Source organism: Paralichthys olivaceus, chromosome 11 (assembly GCF_024713975.1).
Source record: "Paralichthys olivaceus isolate ysfri-2021 chromosome 11, ASM2471397v2, whole genome shotgun sequence".
Lineage (NCBI taxonomy): Eukaryota > Metazoa > Chordata > Actinopteri > Pleuronectiformes > Paralichthyidae > Paralichthys > Paralichthys olivaceus.
In genome coordinates, this window is record NC_091103.1 from 20071978 (window position 1) to 20089285 (window position 17308).

The 17308-nt window shown below is 39.9% G+C and overlaps 2 protein-coding genes across 3 annotated transcripts; both read right to left on the reverse strand.

Moving 5' to 3' along the window:
* Window positions 1-964: 964 nt before the first annotated feature.
* p4ha3 (prolyl 4-hydroxylase, alpha polypeptide III) lies at window positions 965-13133 on the reverse strand. Of its 2 annotated transcripts, none has more exons than XM_020088139.2 (13): window positions 12877-13133; window positions 10945-11099; window positions 10598-10821; window positions 7758-7901; window positions 7624-7675; window positions 7157-7314; window positions 6586-6762; window positions 4457-4521; window positions 4140-4299; window positions 3652-3714; window positions 3168-3236; window positions 2359-2455; window positions 965-1587 (listed from the first exon to the last, which is right to left on the reverse strand). In XM_020088139.2, exons 1-13 carry the CDS (start codon window positions 13047-13049, stop codon window positions 1517-1519), a joined length of 1608 nt encoding a protein of 535 aa, XP_019943698.2. In that variant the 5' UTR covers window positions 13050-13133; the 3' UTR covers window positions 965-1516. The 2 variants fall into 2 exon arrangements, with proteins under 2 accessions (XP_019943698.2, XP_019943699.2); XM_020088140.2 differs by having other exon boundaries at window positions 3168-3285.
* Window positions 13134-15372: 2239 nt separating this feature from the next.
* LOC138412070 (odorant receptor 131-2-like) lies at window positions 15373-16305 on the reverse strand. The gene has a single exon (XM_069534698.1). The coding sequence runs from the start codon at window positions 16303-16305 to the stop codon at window positions 15373-15375; it is 933 nt and encodes a 310-aa protein (XP_069390799.1).
* Window positions 16306-17308: the final 1003 nt, after the last annotated feature.

Here is a 17308-nt window from a genome sequence, read left to right on the forward strand (position 1 = left end):
TCTGGGAAAAATTGAGGTTTCAGATTGTAGGATGCTCCTGTGAAAATTCACTTATCTGACTTGTAGCTGCAATGTGTGTTTCTATCAATCAATGTAGCAGTTGTAGGCATTCCAGTTGCAAACAACTTGATGACAATACTGAGTCCATTTTTATAATTACTTAACTTTAGACTTAAAAACTGTTATGAATGGTACAAATCTCACATTAAACTGCAGTGAAACAGATGTGAAAGAGCTTCAGAGAGGCAGCGTCCTCATCCATCGGTTCAGAGGGAAAATAATCAAGTCCTGCTGTTTCGTGTGTACCCAGGAATGTGTATCATGTATATATGGCCCTCGCTTATATTTTCTGTATGTTAGTGTGTGTAGAGTGTGTCTGTTTGTGCACACTATAGTGAACTGGAAAGAAAACTTGTGATGCTGTGACGACTTTCACCATTGCAAAAAAAGTCAAATATATAGACTTCAGCTGTTTCCTTGAGCTCATATGAGTCTTAACACTTAGTGCGCCCCATCCCACATTGTTTTAAGACGTGTTATGACCTAGTTAGACACAGATATCTCAGATGTCTGGGTGGTATGCGCAACAGTGTTGGTCGTGTGAGTCCAGACATGAAATCTGGAGCGATCACAAGGCGTGCAGACCAATGATTAATGGTGACTGGCCTCTGAAACTCCATAAGAGGATGACAGATCTGGTTCATTTGTTCCATTAGACAGTTAGTTACATGAATTTTAACTGAGAGAGTCTTGCACAGGCAGCGATGACCACATTGTTCAGTCAGCTGGAACTTAACAGGCACACTCACGGTGACTGGTTCCTATGACTCATAAAGCACTGGTCTGAGCTGCAGTCCTGAGCTGTGAGATGACCAAACACAGAGAAACCTCTGTAGATAAGTCACGTTTTTTTTGTTCTGTGTAAAACACATCTTCTGTTACATGTCAGTAAAAAAAAAACAAATCCAGAAGAGACATTTATTTCTGTCAACACCATCATACACACATGGATATTTGTTAATGTCTTGTGCATCTGCTTATGCACACTTATTCTGAGTATCCAAGAAGTTCTGCTGTGTTGATTTGTAATGACAGACCCTTGAGTGGGGCCAGCATAGGAAAGGAGCTGCATGAGAAGTTCAGTTTTTAAGCAAGCGGGAGGTAAACAGCCTTGCACAGTTAACTGAAACCAGCACAGTGTGCGAAGGCAGAGGCCTCTCTCCATCTGCAGAAGCAGAATCTGGCCTCTGGGGGCCCAATTTCCAACTGCCCCACTCTTCTTCCACCCCGCCTCTCAGCGCTGTGTGATCCATGTGCACTGCAGCAGTGTGTGCTCCAGGCTCCCTGGGTGCAGGGGCTCCAGTCACAGATACAGCCCCCCCCCTCCACAGCTCTCAGCTCCCCTGCCTGTGTGCTCACTTTTTGGCTGCCTCCTTCTCTTTGCCTGTAAGTGTGCCTCTCAATTGTAGAGGCCGGCTCTTGTACTCCGAGGGGCCCAGCTAATGCTCCATGCCTCTCACTCTTCTGGATTCAGGCTGCAGCGATGTAGGAACTCTTGACCATACTCATGGATCCACTTGTTTGCCACTGGAGGATACAAACAGATTTAAAGTATGTTTATATATATTTCAAGACAAATAGAGATTATCCTTGCACATGCATTTTGCACAAGTATTTCTGTTTTACTCTACTCACTCTTCCCTTTTATATTCCCAATGGGAAATATTATACATTTTTAAATCCACAATATTAACTAAACAGCTTACAAGGTTACAATCTTGTGCATACAAAAACTATTACTGAGTCATACATTATGATGCATTTAGGGATTAAATACTCTTAACAGTGCAAACATTTGATACAATTAGTTGAACCTCTAAAAGCTACCTTAAATGCTTGAAAAAACATAACAGAAATATTAAATAAAGGACTTATTTCTAGGTTGCACCATTGTCACTTTAACCTAAGGACAAATATTTGCTAAAGCAACACAGCCAGTGAATGCTCCTGCAGCTACTTTGTGATGATTAATATCCTCCTGTTATTTTAACTGGGTCTCTGACACACGTCTCAGCATTGGGAGTTTGATGGCCTGGGCCAACCAGCAGCAGATGTTCAACTTCCAGGATGAGCTCAGTGTCTCAACAGTAACATTTTTAAATGAGTAATGCGGCACAGATGTGGCCGAGGTGTACGTTCACTCCTGTATGACACAGACACTGGAAAATAGAGCATGATGTAAAAAAGCTCAATAAGGTCTCATAAACCGCCGTGAATTCCCTTTTCCCATGGTTACATCACTGTTTGGCTCCCGTTGACACAACCACCACATCACACCCTGAATCTACTGAGTCTTACCCCATTTATCTCCAATGAGCACGGGGCAGCCGGCGTGCAGGGTGTCGACGTCTCCATCGCCATTTCTGTGGAGGTTCCACCAGAAGATAGCAGCTCTCTGTGATAAGAAAAAGACAAAAAGGAAAGTTGAAATGAGATTTGAAAATAGTGCTTTAGTCCAAACTGAGGTTGGACCAAATAATTATTTGAATAATTGATTAAGCTCACTATCATCTTCATGGTTAATCCATGAATCAAAATGCACAGAGATAATCAGTTAACCATAATATGCAAAACAAAACAAAAATAAAGTAAGAAAGTAAAATCCTCACCAATCAATTATCCAATGATGAATTCGACTATACATTATTCATTATTAAGTTGGCTGAGCGATGTTGTTTTAATAGTTGAATGAAAATCAATCAAATTACAAAAAAACGTGTTACAAAGATTGAAGACAAAGACATTAATTATTTCATTGGTCATTTTATCAGTTTATGAGCAGCAGTTATTTTCTGTATAAACAGCCAGGAAGTGAGGTGTCAGTTAAATTAAAGGTGAAGGGTTAAACCCCAGGAATGGTCTGGAAAACCTTCCACTGTAGCTCATTTATCAGCCCACGAAACACCTCCAACTCCACTGAGGCTCAACTACACAACCGCAGTACTGTGGTTTAAAAAAAATCTCAAGGCTGATGTTGCTATGATGTGACCTTTCAGCATTTTGACAGCTGAACCAGAGAATGTGAGGGAGGTGAAAACGATCGCGCTGGAGGCCAAAATGAAATGAAGACAAGAGAAGCTCAGCTCGGTGAATCGCAGTGTGTTTACCTCCACGACAGGAGCGCTGAAGTTGGCGTAGATGAAGGCTGTGGAGCCACCTGCCTCGACAGAGCTGAGCTGTGGAAAAGGACATTCCTTCACAGTAGTGTCTTGTGTTTATGTGCTCCTGTTAGGGAAAAGCCACTGTGTCCGCTGCACTGTTTCCAAAGCCTCACATAAAGCCAATTTTACTCAGATGTCCACATTAGATATCAGTGATGATAATATAAAACAGAACAAAAGGGACATTGAAAGGAAAAAAGGAATTGGTAGACTGTGTAATGCAGTTTGAATATGAGTTAGCTGCAGGTTTGTTGCATAATATAACATCAATAATAATGTACTTCGCATCCAGTTAGGGTTTCCAGTCAACCTGACCTATCTTAACTTAGACTTAAGATTTATCTTATCTTATCTTCTCTTATATGATCTTATAGGAACCTCTGGCAGCTGACTAGTTCATTCAGGGTCAAAAGAAGAAGACCTCACTCACATATATCATGAATGTTGCCACTCGATTCCCAGTTTTCAGCTTGAACACAGGACTGGACGGTGACTGGTTGTGTGGAAATGTAAACAGATAGTAGAAAGCAGCATTAGAAATGTGATCAGAGTCAATGTGCAAACTTTATAATAAAACAGTACAAAAAGATGAGGCATGGCATTTTAATTGATAAATCACCTTTCATATACAGAGGTAGATTAAAAGTGTTGTAAAGGGTCATTACAAAACAGCATAGATACATAATTAAAAGAAAACTATTTAAAATCTGAAAGCACATTTGAAAACAATTTTCAGAGAGTAGTGTAAAAGAGATAAACAATATTAAAAGAGGTAAGGAAATAAAAACAATCAATCTGTATCAATATTGAAAAATAATGAAATAAAATAGAATGAAACTTTGTAGAAAAATTTAATATAAATAGAATGAAACACAACAAAAAAATTGAAATGGAAAAGAGTGTTAACGATCAACTTACTGTAGCATGATCAAAGTGAGGCTCATAATGGCCACCAATCCCATAATTCACCACTTGGAGGTACTCGCCATACGGATGCTGCACGTTCAGGCCTGTGAGCATAGAGATCCTCTGGTCCAGCTTCCCAACGATGGCGTGAGCTGAGTTCTTCAGCCAGGCACTGGAAATAAAACGTTTTTATAAAGTTATCAATCATTTGCTTTCTTGTTGATTACCTCTGCAAATGTGTGTAACCAAGACTAACCATCTAAACATGTGAATACAGTAACTACCCTAATAATAAACAACGTGTCATAAGTATTTTCAGTAGTTTGTACCTCTTGCTGATGCGATACTCTGCCGTTGCTTGCTTCTCTCCAGTTGCCACCACAGACCTTCTAAACTTTTTAGCAAAAACAGAAAACAGCATCTCATGTTTGTGATTGTTACAGGAGCCAAGCTTTGACATTCAGCTGAAACAAATGTGAGTAGCATGAAAATAGGCTCCAGTGACAAAAACTGAGAGCAGATATGAGAAAATAAACAAAAAGTGCAAATACAGTTGATTTGCATGAATCTGTCCATTTTACTTTGAATGGTAAATTATCTTTCTCGACTGAAACCAACCAGATTACACAGATTCACAGATTTCCTTACAGATAACGGATTCAAGTTTCATTCTGTCTCCCTGAGCAGTTTGTCAAAGTGAATCAGGGAGGGAGTCTGGGTGAGTCCAGAGGTTTTGGACCTAGTGTTCTTTTCTTAAAACTGATCCTCTGTGATTTATTTGTACAGCAGAGTGGTCACACTGCATTCTGCTCATATCGTACATGTTTTCCAGTCTGGGTACATCACTGGTAGTGTTTTATAGAACAGTAAACCCAGGCATCTTATGACCACCACTTACGCTAAAGGTCAAAAGACGCGAAATACTGAAAAGTCGACTAATTACTTCACACGTCAGTTTGTCATAAAAGTCGAAACAATGGCTGAGCTGTTAACTCAAAACAGACCTGTGTTCTTCTAGGATCCAGCACAGAACAAAGTGTAAACCAAGCTCATGAGGTCCTGGGCCTGTTTTCAATCAAGCCACAAGCTGACATAATGATGAAATAAGTAAAGGGGTTTCCATCTGAACACAGGATGGAAAAGTCATTGAACGAAGCCAAAACCTCACAGAAACTATAGGGTAGCAGCGGAGTTAGCCCACCAACTATTCGCTAAGTGAGTCAGCAGCTCTGAGCTGTGCTGTTCAACTTTCATTTTTTTGATGGTCCAAGTTCAGAGAGATGGCGAAGCTCATTGACAGTTTCGAGACACTCTGCCAAGTTTTCACAGTAATGCATCCCTCATTCCTTTAGGCCGTGCTAAATGGTTGGAAGCGGACCAACTCTTCCTCCATAGGGTCTTTCCAGGATCCGTCCAGCAGGAAAAGGTACATGGCTGACTGAGACGCCAGCAGAGCCCCACAGCAGCGCATTAACAGGAAATATGTGCAAAAGTAATATTTACCAAAAATAAATTGAAAAAATGACTTCACCTCTCAAGTTCATTTTCCCTTTTAATGTGCATTACCACAGGAAAGTTTGAAAATTGGTTTAAAATGCTTGAATTTGAACTTTATGTACTGGGAATTTAGACAATTACTAATGAACATATTTTAATGCTGATAATGCTCTGTGCATAAAGTCTTAACCTGTAAAGTGAAAACAAACATAAAATACCCTATAGTGGAGTAAAACAGTAGCTGTGATGAGGATGTGATGGATGACCAGTGATGCCTGGTGGGTATTAGAGAATAACAGTTGGATCCATGTAAATCCACTGTTCCTTCCATGGCACACTTGTAGTAGCCCCAACAAATTGTATACTGCACCGTGTGCCTACTAAAAAAGATTTAAAGTCCACTTGAATACATGGACTTTAGTAATGATCTCCATGTCAGATTGCCTTGAAGTCAAATTACAACTTTATAGCCCTGCGCAAAGGCTGCAAATATGATGACACACAAACATCTGGGATTGAGGAAAATAAAAATGTGTTGGGAAACCACCTGAGCTCAACAGTAATAAAAAAAACCACAAAGGCAAAATATATTCTGAAAACTGTGACCCACTGGTTCACTGTGCAATAAATAAGATCTGATTCTCAAACGTGAGACCAAACAACAACGCGTTCACATGGCAACATCACAAGACGTTAATGTTAATCCACTTGTTTATTTCAACAAAATCTGTTGAACTCATACAAACTTTGCCGCTTTGTGAGTCCCATGTGGAAGAAACAGCACATTTCCTGTTTTTATTGCGAAAACGTTATAAAACATGGGATCAAAATAAAACATGAGAAGATTAATTCAGATCGCTCTTTGTCTTAATTCTTAGAAATCTGTCATATTGGACAAATTTATCATCCCTCCTCCTCAAATTATCAAATGATGAGAAAACTGCACAGTGCTGACACTTACTCCTGGCTGGGCGACATGCTTGATGTCTTCAGCCTCTGAGCGAGTGATGAAATCGTGGTAGAGGACCACGTACGGCTGCAGGCTCAGCACCTCTCGCCTCACTGGCATCAGCAGCAGGCCGGGATTACCATTGGTGAAGTCGTCGCAGAATAGTCTGGGGTTTTCAAAATGCATTGGCTAATAGGAGAAACAGAAAATCTGAGGTCCATTAACAAAATCAAAGAAATTATAGTTTTTTTTCCCTTTTCATGCACAAACATTAATCTTTGCATTTTGTCCGTCACTGCACATAAAGGCAAATATGACTTTGGGATTGTTATTGTCATTTTATGGTCAAGGGAACTCCAACTGAAAACTTGGATCTTGATGAACTCTTGGATAAAGGATGGAATTTAAGAGCTCTGACAAATCTTTGATTAACTATGTGGAGATGTTGGAATGAAAAACATCTTACGTCACGGGTTTTTAAATATTCTATTAAAATTCTGTGGTTGTTGTATTAACTCTTAAATGATCCCTTTCATACATTTTTCTTAAACAGTGCGTGTCCAGAATTAATTGTGCTGAATACCTGAGAGCCTTGGGTCTGACAGAGTTTCTCGTATGTGTCCCTGGTCCTTAAGTGATCGGATGAAGGTCTCCTCAACCCGTTGCTCCTGGGTGGACTCGCAGACACCAGCAGCTTCTCGTATTTCTCAACATTCTGCAGAACTCTTCCATTCTTTGGATCTAAGAGGAAAAACACATAGAGTCACACTTTGAATCAATGTAGTCTTAACATCTACTCAAGAGTCACAGTCACCCGTTTGAACACGCTTCAATATCTATAGAGTGCCCCAGTATCACACACCGACAGCTCAGCATTCAGGGGACATTTGGAGTTCCTGGCTGGAGGAATCAGAAACCGGACCACCAACCTCCTGATTAAAGGATGACCCACTTTACCTCCTGAGCCACCATTCACTGAGGCAAAGCTAAAACCTGTACAGAAGTTGTGATTTTTTATGCCACACGTGCAAAGCTTTTAAAAAGATTTACCGTGATGCAGTAACTCCTGAGAGAGACTCAGAGCGTAGGAGACGTTTCCTGTCTGAAACATCGAGAGCAGTTTAGAGCAGCTCGATCCTTCGGTCGAGTTATCAATGTGCATTTTGTGAGTTTCCTTCTTATACTTTAAAGTGAGAGAAGGCCAGGTGATCCAGAGCATCCTCCAAAGTGCCTTCATTCTCAGGGCTCCACTCGACTCCTCTGAAGAGACGCACCGACTCCTCCAACCACTGCACCGAGTGGTAGTAGTCCTCCTGCTCGTAGGCCACCTGTGAACAATAACACCACGGTTACATTTGATCAATAGTGGGTAACGTAATAAGAATTTGTCTCAGGACTGTAGGACCAAACATCGGCCAGATGTTGCATGCAGGTCTGCCAGAGTCTGTGAGGTCTGGGGGATATTAGACTTGAGATGATTTTATTGAGGATCAAATCTGTTCAGTGAGGCAGCATCAAGAATCAGACACATTTTTTTCTGCCAAATCTGTAACGTCATGCAGCTGGTATAATTATATATGCCCAGTGAGCAGGATTCAGACTGAGTGAGTGAATAAAGACAAATAGCCATCCTATTAAATTACCAAAAAAAGCATTTTCCACTGATGGCAGATGCAGACATGTGATGTGGAATACTGTATAATTTGAAAGTGTTGTTATGGATGAAAAGATATACCTTTGATTGGTTTTAAGTAATCATTCCGTTTTTAGAATATCAATCCTGCACAATGCTTATGTGAATTTCTTCAAAAATTTATAATTTATAAATTTTTCTATTAATGGATTAATTGCTGCATTTGCTCAACCTGAGAGTTTTTCATTTACTGGTTGGGAGTGCAGGTTCCTCTGATGCCAATCCTGCAAGTTTAAGACTATCAGCAAGAGGCAGCATTACACGCCTTTAACATCACAAAAACAAAAAAAAAGTGTGTGACTGAATTATAATTGGTTGCATGAATAAAAAGTTGTCATGTTTAGACCATAAGATCCTGGACCTTTTTGGCCTAGGAACTATTTTCGAGTAACTAAAAGATTCCAGTGGCCAGTTACGTTTTCACTGCCATCGAAAGACGAGCGGAGAAAACTATCCTGACGTTTGAACACGCAAAAGCTACAACAAGCTGTTCTAATCCAGGCCACCAGGTGGCAGTGACACAGAAGACTATACAACAATATCAGAGTTCATCACAGAAGTTATGAATTCATTCATAATATTTTGAATTAAGGCAAAATTAATCTTGGCTTCTCAGTCAAATGCACTAATGATGACGTTACCTAGGTGTGTGGAGAACCAGTAAAACAACGGGGGTAGCTTTACATGTAGAAAGTCAGGAACACAGGATTAGCTCTTCACCTGTTTTTATACTGAGCTGACTGGACTTGATGAAGTAGGTGCTGAGTAAAGGTCTGACAGCACCCACACAGAGAGAGGCTCCTCCCACCACAGATTATATCCACAACCCCTCCAGACAGCACACAAACACAAATTCCAGTGTGGCATTTGACCCCGTAAACACACACACACACACACACACACACACACACACACACACACACACACACACCATTCATCTAATCAAACAAAGTTATCCACTCTACAGGTTCACACCCACTTCTCACTATAAAACCCTCTCATTTGGAAGCTGTTCATCTCAGCAGCAGTTTAAGAACCAGTGATTTCTTAAAGATAGTTTATAAGCTTCAAACTGTTTTAAAATTCCTCCCAAAGAAACTGACAAGCTTCAAGTTTCTGTTAACACGCCCTGTTGGTTTAACGACCATATAAAAGCACGTGCAGGCGGCCCTTTTACTGGCGGCACCCTAAAACCAAGCATCTCCGTTTACACAGACTCTGAGATAATCTCAGTGAAGTGAAGACAAACTCTGCCGGCCTCCCCCCAAACACTTCTCAATGTCTGCTGCATGAGATAATATCTTTTCCATGCTCAATGCTGACTCTCCCACTCTCTGCCCCGACTCATCACCACTGTACATAAACAGTGGAATTTTTCTTCTTGTAGAAATGTATATTCATCTTCACATGAAATGGATTCCCAGGCACACAATGGGAAAAGTTCCACTTTTTACAGACGGACGGTCTGGATTCTTACCACCACACAATGATTGACAGTTTTGGAAGGGGCCGTTAATCAGGGAGGGAAACTTTAATGTCGTTCACCCTTTCTAAGTTTTGATTTGTTTTTACGTCTGTTTATTTTACTCAGAAAAGGGACCCAGCAGGACGACAGACAAGCCAACACACTTACACCACTTGTTCTTTGCTAAATTTCAGGAAATAAGCAGTTGTGGAATAAACAAAATAGATTTACTCAAGGTTACTCAACTTTAGCAGCCTACAATTTGGGGCAACTAGTTCTGTACTATTTCCATTTTATGTTACTTTAAACACTATATTCAAGAGGGAGAGAGTTTACTTTTGTTTTAATACACCACATGTATAAGAGAGCCATAGTTACTAGTTACTTTGCAGATTAAGTTTAAGTTTATTATTAAATCAAATACTTGTAATAGTGAATAATGAAGATGATGATGTTGATCTTTTTTGGTTCATGACCTGTTAGACATCTACTAGGTGTTACAATAGTCGGTAAATGAAGATAGACAACGTGTCTCCACATCCTCCTATTGTACAAAATGAAGCTAAAATATCTTGTACACAGGATGCAGGAAATCTTTAAGAAACATTTATTTTACATATACTCAGACTTAATTAACTTCATTGACATGGAGGTTTATGAGCTATATTGCAGCTATATTGCAGCCAGCCACCAGGAGGTGAACAAGATTTGGCTTTACTTTTTAGCAGCTGTCATGTCGTCCATCTTTATATACAGTTATTATCAAAGAGTGTAGTATTTTTATTAAATTTAGGATGTGTGTTCTCTGTAGAATTAGGTTAAAACATTGTGGGGAGCCAATAATAGGAAAATAATGGCTTGTGTACCTTTCCAACCAGAAAGCAGTCGTCACCAGACAGTGGCACAGAGACTGCGGGCATGCAGATATCAGCAGGCTTTCCATTTGTGACTCTCTGGAAGCGACCCCTCACGAGGCTCTCAACCTGGAGACCATACACATCCTGCAGCCTCATCAGCCCCTTGGCGGCCCCCTGGAGGTCTTCCAGTTTGGGCAGTTCAGCTTCTTCCTCCTCGTAACTGGACCTGAGGGCTGGACAGCAGAAGGCCAAAAGGTGAGCGTGGGGGTTGGGTGGTGACAGCAGAGAAGAAGGGTGGTTGGGGGGGTATTAAGTTATCACCACCAGATGTGTCTGTGAGGAGGCGGTGAGTAAACCTTGTGCGTTCTCCGAGGCTTCGCTGTTGTAGATGACATTCAGCCACTCTGAATGCAGCCGCTTGATCAGGGTGAAGGCCACCAGTGGGTTCGCCATCGCAGCTGCCGGGCCTTTATAAAGTCCAGTGTGCAGGTCAGACACTTTGGTGTAAAAACTGTGTTACAAGAACATGGAGGGTGGTTATAAAAGGAAAAGAAGAGGACAACTAATTAGGATTTGACTAAGGTGCTATTGAGCTAAAAAACTGTTCACAGTAAAGAAATATCCTTCAGGCAGATCCAGGACAGGAGTTATACTAAACTCTGTTATTCAGGGACAGATCATCAGGGTGGAAATACTAAAAACACAAAATATTATCACGCACAGTGGTCAATGATAGATTACCTGGAGATAGATATCTGCATCTTATTACAAGCATATACACTATGTATTTATTTATTAAGCTCTTAAAATAGCTGCATCCTTTTTACATAACAGTTAAGCTTACTCCAAAGCAACTCACTATATACCCCAGCACTCACCTATCTGCTTTTATTTATTTGTCTTTATTCACTTAATTAGATTTTACTTCTCCACATCTAATAATAGCGACCTTTCAAGCATCTGAGAGTTCACTGCTGGGTTGAAAGGAAACAGCTTTTTGTTCTGAGGCCAGAAGAAGAAATAAAAATGAATCTTGGATGTTGACGGATCAGTAAAGCTGATGCATGACATGACTCATTTTCCAACTACACCACAAAAACACCACAACACTGAAACTTCAGTTTACATTTTCTCTTTTTTTCCCACAGGGAAACTGTTCAATCATCAGCATAAATTATTGGGTAGTGACTTGATGAGTCTTGTTCTGCATCAGTTAGGCTCTTTGCAGCATGATGAAAGTTTCTGTCCAAGACAAAGAAAAACTTTAAAAGCTATGATTCTACTTGCACAGTTAGCTGATGTTGTTGTGTTCTTGGAAAGAAAAACCATAAAACAGACCTTTGAACAGTTAAGTTGAATATATTGAGCTATCAGGATATCAAGATATATAAAGTGTAAATGCAGGATTCCCAGTTTTGCATTTGAACATATTATGTTACACTATATGTATTCTGTTAACATTGTAGATGATGTTCATACTTATCAATTTTCTCTCTTTTCATCTTCATTATATTGTATCATATCGTATTGCATCGTATCATATGGTATTTTATTGAATTGTAGCTTAACTTCTCTTGTCTCAACTATTCTTGTCTTAAATTGTATCATATCATATTGTATTTCATTGTATCCTATCGTATAGTATTTTATCCTATCCTATCATATTATAATGTATCACATCAAATTGTATTGTGTAGAATGGTATCGCACCTTAGTGTATCGTAGCATAATAATATCTTTCAATATCAAGTTTTCTGGTTTCAACTTGTCCTGTCTTAACTTTTATCGTATTGAATCAAATTGCATAGTATGGTATCGTAACATATCGCATGGCATGGTATGGTATAGTATGGTGATGTATCTAACTGTATCGCATCATATTGTCTCATATCGAATGGTATCGTCTAGTATGGTATTATATCTTATCGTATCGTATCAAATAATATGGTATCATAACTTTTTGTATCGTTAAGTGTTGCATCGTATCGCATCATATCATATCGTATGGTAGGATATCGTACCGTAACGTGTCCTGTCTCAACTTGCCTTAAATTGTCTTGTCTCCTCTTACTTATCCTAACTTTCAGAACTTTTCTTGTGTCTCGTCTTAACTCGTATTATTTGATCATATGCTTGTGAAATCTCTCCACAAACATGTTACATTTCCTTTGTATGGAGCAGCTCCAGGACTCTTCACTGTGAATTAATGCAGATGTTTCTGATGCAGTTAGAGAATTGTTCATAATTGTTCATAAACCATCCACGTCCACTTTGTCACCATCACTCACCGCCTGATGTCCTGCAGCCTCTCAAACTCGTGGTCAATGTAAGTTCTCAGGTCATCGATCAGCTTCCGTTCAACACTGATCGCCTGCCTGACGTTCAGCAGCGATGTGTACATTTCTCCTGCGGACACAGTCAGGAGAGCACAGCCAAAGAGAACACGTGTCAGAGGACTCATCTCCACAGCAACAAAAAGAAAAGAGCTGAGAGTTAAATGTCCTTCCTCCTGCAGCAGCTCCACAGTCTGAGCTCCTCTTCCTCCTCCTCCTCCTCCTCTGTCAGAATCAAACCTGCCTCCAGATCCTCCTCACATCTGAGCTCAGCTTTCACCCACGGCCTGAGGAGATGAGTTTTACACCGTTACATAAATCAGACTGGTTTATTTCCTCTGCAATAACAACAGGAATACACCAAACTTTTATTTAGGTTGTTTCTGCAAATTAATCTGATAAAATTATTAGATTCGAGCCTGGTTGCATGCAAATACCTTTTTGCATGATATACTACGATCAACTTGCCGTCTTTATTATAGCCTATGTATGTAATTATATATTTGATTTATTTGTTTTAAGGTGAAGATAAATCACAGCTTTAGGTGCATATGGGTATTCAATTTGGAGTCACAGCGACCTCTGCAGGCGACAGTGCTGTACAACAACCCATAAAGCTCCATAAACTTTAGAAGAGAGATGAATCAATTATCATTATTATTGTTTTTATTATTATCATCAACAGTAGTAGTAGAATAAGTATGATTATTATTATTTTGTGATTCCATGTAGGATGTGTCGCTGTGAAGTGCATATGGTGCTTTACACCTTTAAAGGTTCAGTGTGTAAGATTTAGGTGAAAGGGATCTATTGGCAGAAATTTAATGTAGAATAATCCTCATGATGTTTTCACTAGTTCATTTCATCTAAATTGTATGAATTGTAGTTTTCTTTACCCCAGAAAAGGCTCAATATATTCATATACTTTATATTTACATTGAGGGGACCCTCTCTACGGAGGCCGCCATGTTTTTTACATTAGTCCAGACTGGACAAACTAAACACATTTTGAATTTTTATGACAACTGAAGCTACCACAGTTTCTCTGTTATGTTGAGAAGGGCAGGGTGAGGTGAGGGCATAGACGGATTATCATGACCACGGGCCCTGGACACAAACTCGCCACAGGCCCCTGCCTACACAAAAAAAAACCACAACAACTCCGAAGGCCAAGGGCCCCTATTGGCTCTAGGGCCCTGGGCATACACCCACTTTGCCCATGCGGTAATCCGTCTATGGGTGAGGGGTGTTCAGCTGCAACATGCAATTTCAACACTAGATATCACAAAATTCTACACACTGCACCTTTAACTAAAACATTTAACACACAAGGAATTAACTGTTAATCACTTTTTAATACCTATATGACAATTTGGACACATCTTTAATAGCATCAGCGTAAACTTGCATTAAGGCTACTTACATACATGTAAATAAATATTCAAATGACAGTTTTGCACCTACAGTACACTGATTTGTGCATTCTGCAAACATATATGGTATTCTAAGTTTTTAAATATTCGTTATAAAGTCTGAACCTCAGTCAGCAGTGCATGTTCAATGGGAGACTTAGAGGCTGAAGCCAGATTGTGTCTGAACAACTAAAATGAATTTCTTGACTCTGGTGGTGGATCTATAAATGTGTCGATCTTGAGGACACAAAGTTTAATCAGTGTCTGGTTATTTCTTGTTCAGAGTTTGTACATTCTGTTCTCTCTGTATCACAAATGTGTATCTTTTAATTACATCAGTGCAACTTAAAAAGTGAACTCCCTTGATGTATATGCAAGAACAGGGTTGCTGCAGATTTCATAAAACTAGATTTAAGACAATTAATTGTCACATAGAAACCAATTTAATACTTTTAAATATGTTTGATGATCACATCGGCACATGTTTGAAAGTATGATGGAAAACCAGCTGGGAAACATTAATTTCAGGACTCATATAACAAACATTTTAACTGATAATAATCATTGAGTGGATCCAGATATGTTTCATGAAATGCGCAATGAATTAAGCAATACAAATTATCTTCAGCTTCTTCTTACATTTTCCATTTTATGAGACAATGAGCATCTTATAGCAGCAGTAATGACAGTGTTTGCTGCAGATCTGATGCTGCAAAATGACACAACACAAAAAGAAATTGAAGAGTCTTCTGCTGCACATTCAACTGTTTCCCCCACATTAAGATACAATGATGTTTCATAACCAAAATATCTGTCTAAGAACTTGAACTTTCATTTTTGAAAGGACTTGTCATAACACACATGGCATGCACATTTACCCAGAAGAACAAAGACTGTGTGTTTCCCCATCAGTGACAATGAAAGTGCATTTGAAAGGGTCTCTTAAAGGCCAGTGTGAAAAGTAAGAATATAAACCTGTTCCAATGTTCATATGGGCTCCTGACTTTTGTTTTAAGACAGTCTTTAATTTCATTTTATTCTACGACCAGGGTTTGACTTTCTTTGAGCAGCTGAAGAATGTTTTCCTGATGCAGCCCCTGATACTCTGATCTCTGAAGCCGTAGATGAGCGGGCTCAGAAAACGTGGGATTAGGATGAAACAGAAGTAATTAAAAAAGGCGACGTCCTCTGGCTGCCAGTTGGCGTGCAGCACTATGAGAGATTCAGTGATGGGATGAGTGAAGGCCAGCACACACAGCAGCAGCTGAAAGCCGTGCAGCAGCACCGTGTGCATGGCTTTGCTCACGGACACTTTGTCCTGTCTGAGCTTCCTGGTCTCCAGCAGGATTGTTACATATGTAAACAGGATAATGACAGCGACCACTGCAAAGAAGAGCACATTGACAGCAGCTCTGAACAACGTCTGGATTGGAGACGGGTTGACAACAGCAGTTTTGCAAAGCACAGGGGTGGAGAGGACATCCACAGCAGGATCATGTTTCCCGATGGAGAAGTCAATGACAGGGAAGATGCAGCTGATGAACCAGAGAGACAGAATAATGATCCAGATACGGTCTGAGCGCCAGGAGGCCGGGCGTCGCAGGGGGTAGATGATAGCAATGTAACGCTCCAGTGACATGGTGGCCAGAATTAAGGGTGTGTTCTGGAAAGTGACTGTGGATATTAAGTATAGGGGAACACAGTATACCAGAGAAAACTTCACCTGACCCATGACAAAGAGGAAGAGCAGCACAGAGGTCATGAGCTGGAGGGTGTCATTGACCAGCATGTAGGCGAACAGGATGTAGCGGGACGTGTCCAGGAACTGCCTCTGAGACGCAAAGATGTGCAGCATGACAGCAATGCAGCACAGGAAGATGCAGAAGAACGGGATGACCACACACACCTTGATGATCACAGACAGGCTCCTGTGGGAGGTGCCGTTGGTTTGAAGTTCAGTCAGATTCTGCATTTTGCAGCTGTGGAGGCCGGGAGCACAAATGTTGAAGCACTTAAAGGTCCATGTGCATACTAAGAAATAAAATGAATACACACACCACGAATGTCAATCAATTCACATAAAAAAACAACTACTTGATATCTGACAGAAAACCTCCAACATTGTAAAAAATAAAAATACTTAATTGACTTTAAAGCAGTTTGAACGTTGTCTATATGAACATCCAATATTCATAATAATGAAGCTCTTCATTCACCTCAGAATATCTTCGTCTGTCAGAGGAGTTCAGGTTTCTATTCTTCTCATGATAAGATGTGTCTTCGATGAACGTTTCAGAGACACTCTCTCTCTAATCTCCGGCCTCATTTCTATATGTTGTGTCTGACAGGCCCGATTCCTCCAGAGATAAAGTAATTTCATGCTTTCATCATTAAGCATTATGATTCTCATTATCAACACATTACATTGGGGAGCTGGACTCACAGTGGAAAGATACATGGAAGGAAGCTCTGAACATGGACAGTGTTGTGACATGAAACTGTTTTGCGGACGAGCGACTCCACAATGTGTCACGATAAATCAAATTTTCTCAAATCATAGTCACTTAAAATCATAACAAACACGTCACAAGTGATGTTCCACTGAACTTTGTCAGGACCCTGAAAACCCCTTCAAAATAAAGTAATTAAACCAGGATTCTTTTGAAAGTATTATTTATTATTTAAAAATCTTTCAATACATCATTTATATCTCCAAGCCAAAGTCTTGGTCGAGTGTAATTACTTTTACAATAATTTCCAACATCATTTACAGTGTTTGCTTCTAAATACATTGATGATCCACAATCTCAGCACTGTGTTTAATAATCTGATGATCTACCTTATTCTGAAGGAGACATTATTTTGAGTATGAGTTGCTAATAGATTATTTGTATTCCTGTTTGCATGCTATAGAACATAGTCTGATTATGATGTCAATCAGTCGGTAGCTGTCGTATACATGATGTCTCAGGATG

Bases quoted from the DNA above. Each gene is read 5' to 3' on its own strand.
- LOC138412070 (XM_069534698.1), bottom strand. From the start codon at position 16,305: ATGCAGAATCTGACTGAACTTCAAACCAACGGCACCTCCCACAGGAGC.
- p4ha3 (XM_020088139.2), bottom strand. From the start codon at position 13,049: ATGAGTCCTCTGACACGTGTTCTCTTTGGCTGTGCTCTCCTGACTGTG. The intron at 7,676-7,757 runs GTATAAGAAGGA...TCGATGTTTCAG, and splicing joins TGGCCTTCTCTCACTTTAAA to ACAGGAAACGTCTCCTACGC. The intron at 2,456-3,167 runs GTAAACACACTG...TTCTTATCACAG, and splicing joins TCAGCGCTCCTGTCGTGGAG to AGAGCTGCTATCTTCTGGTG.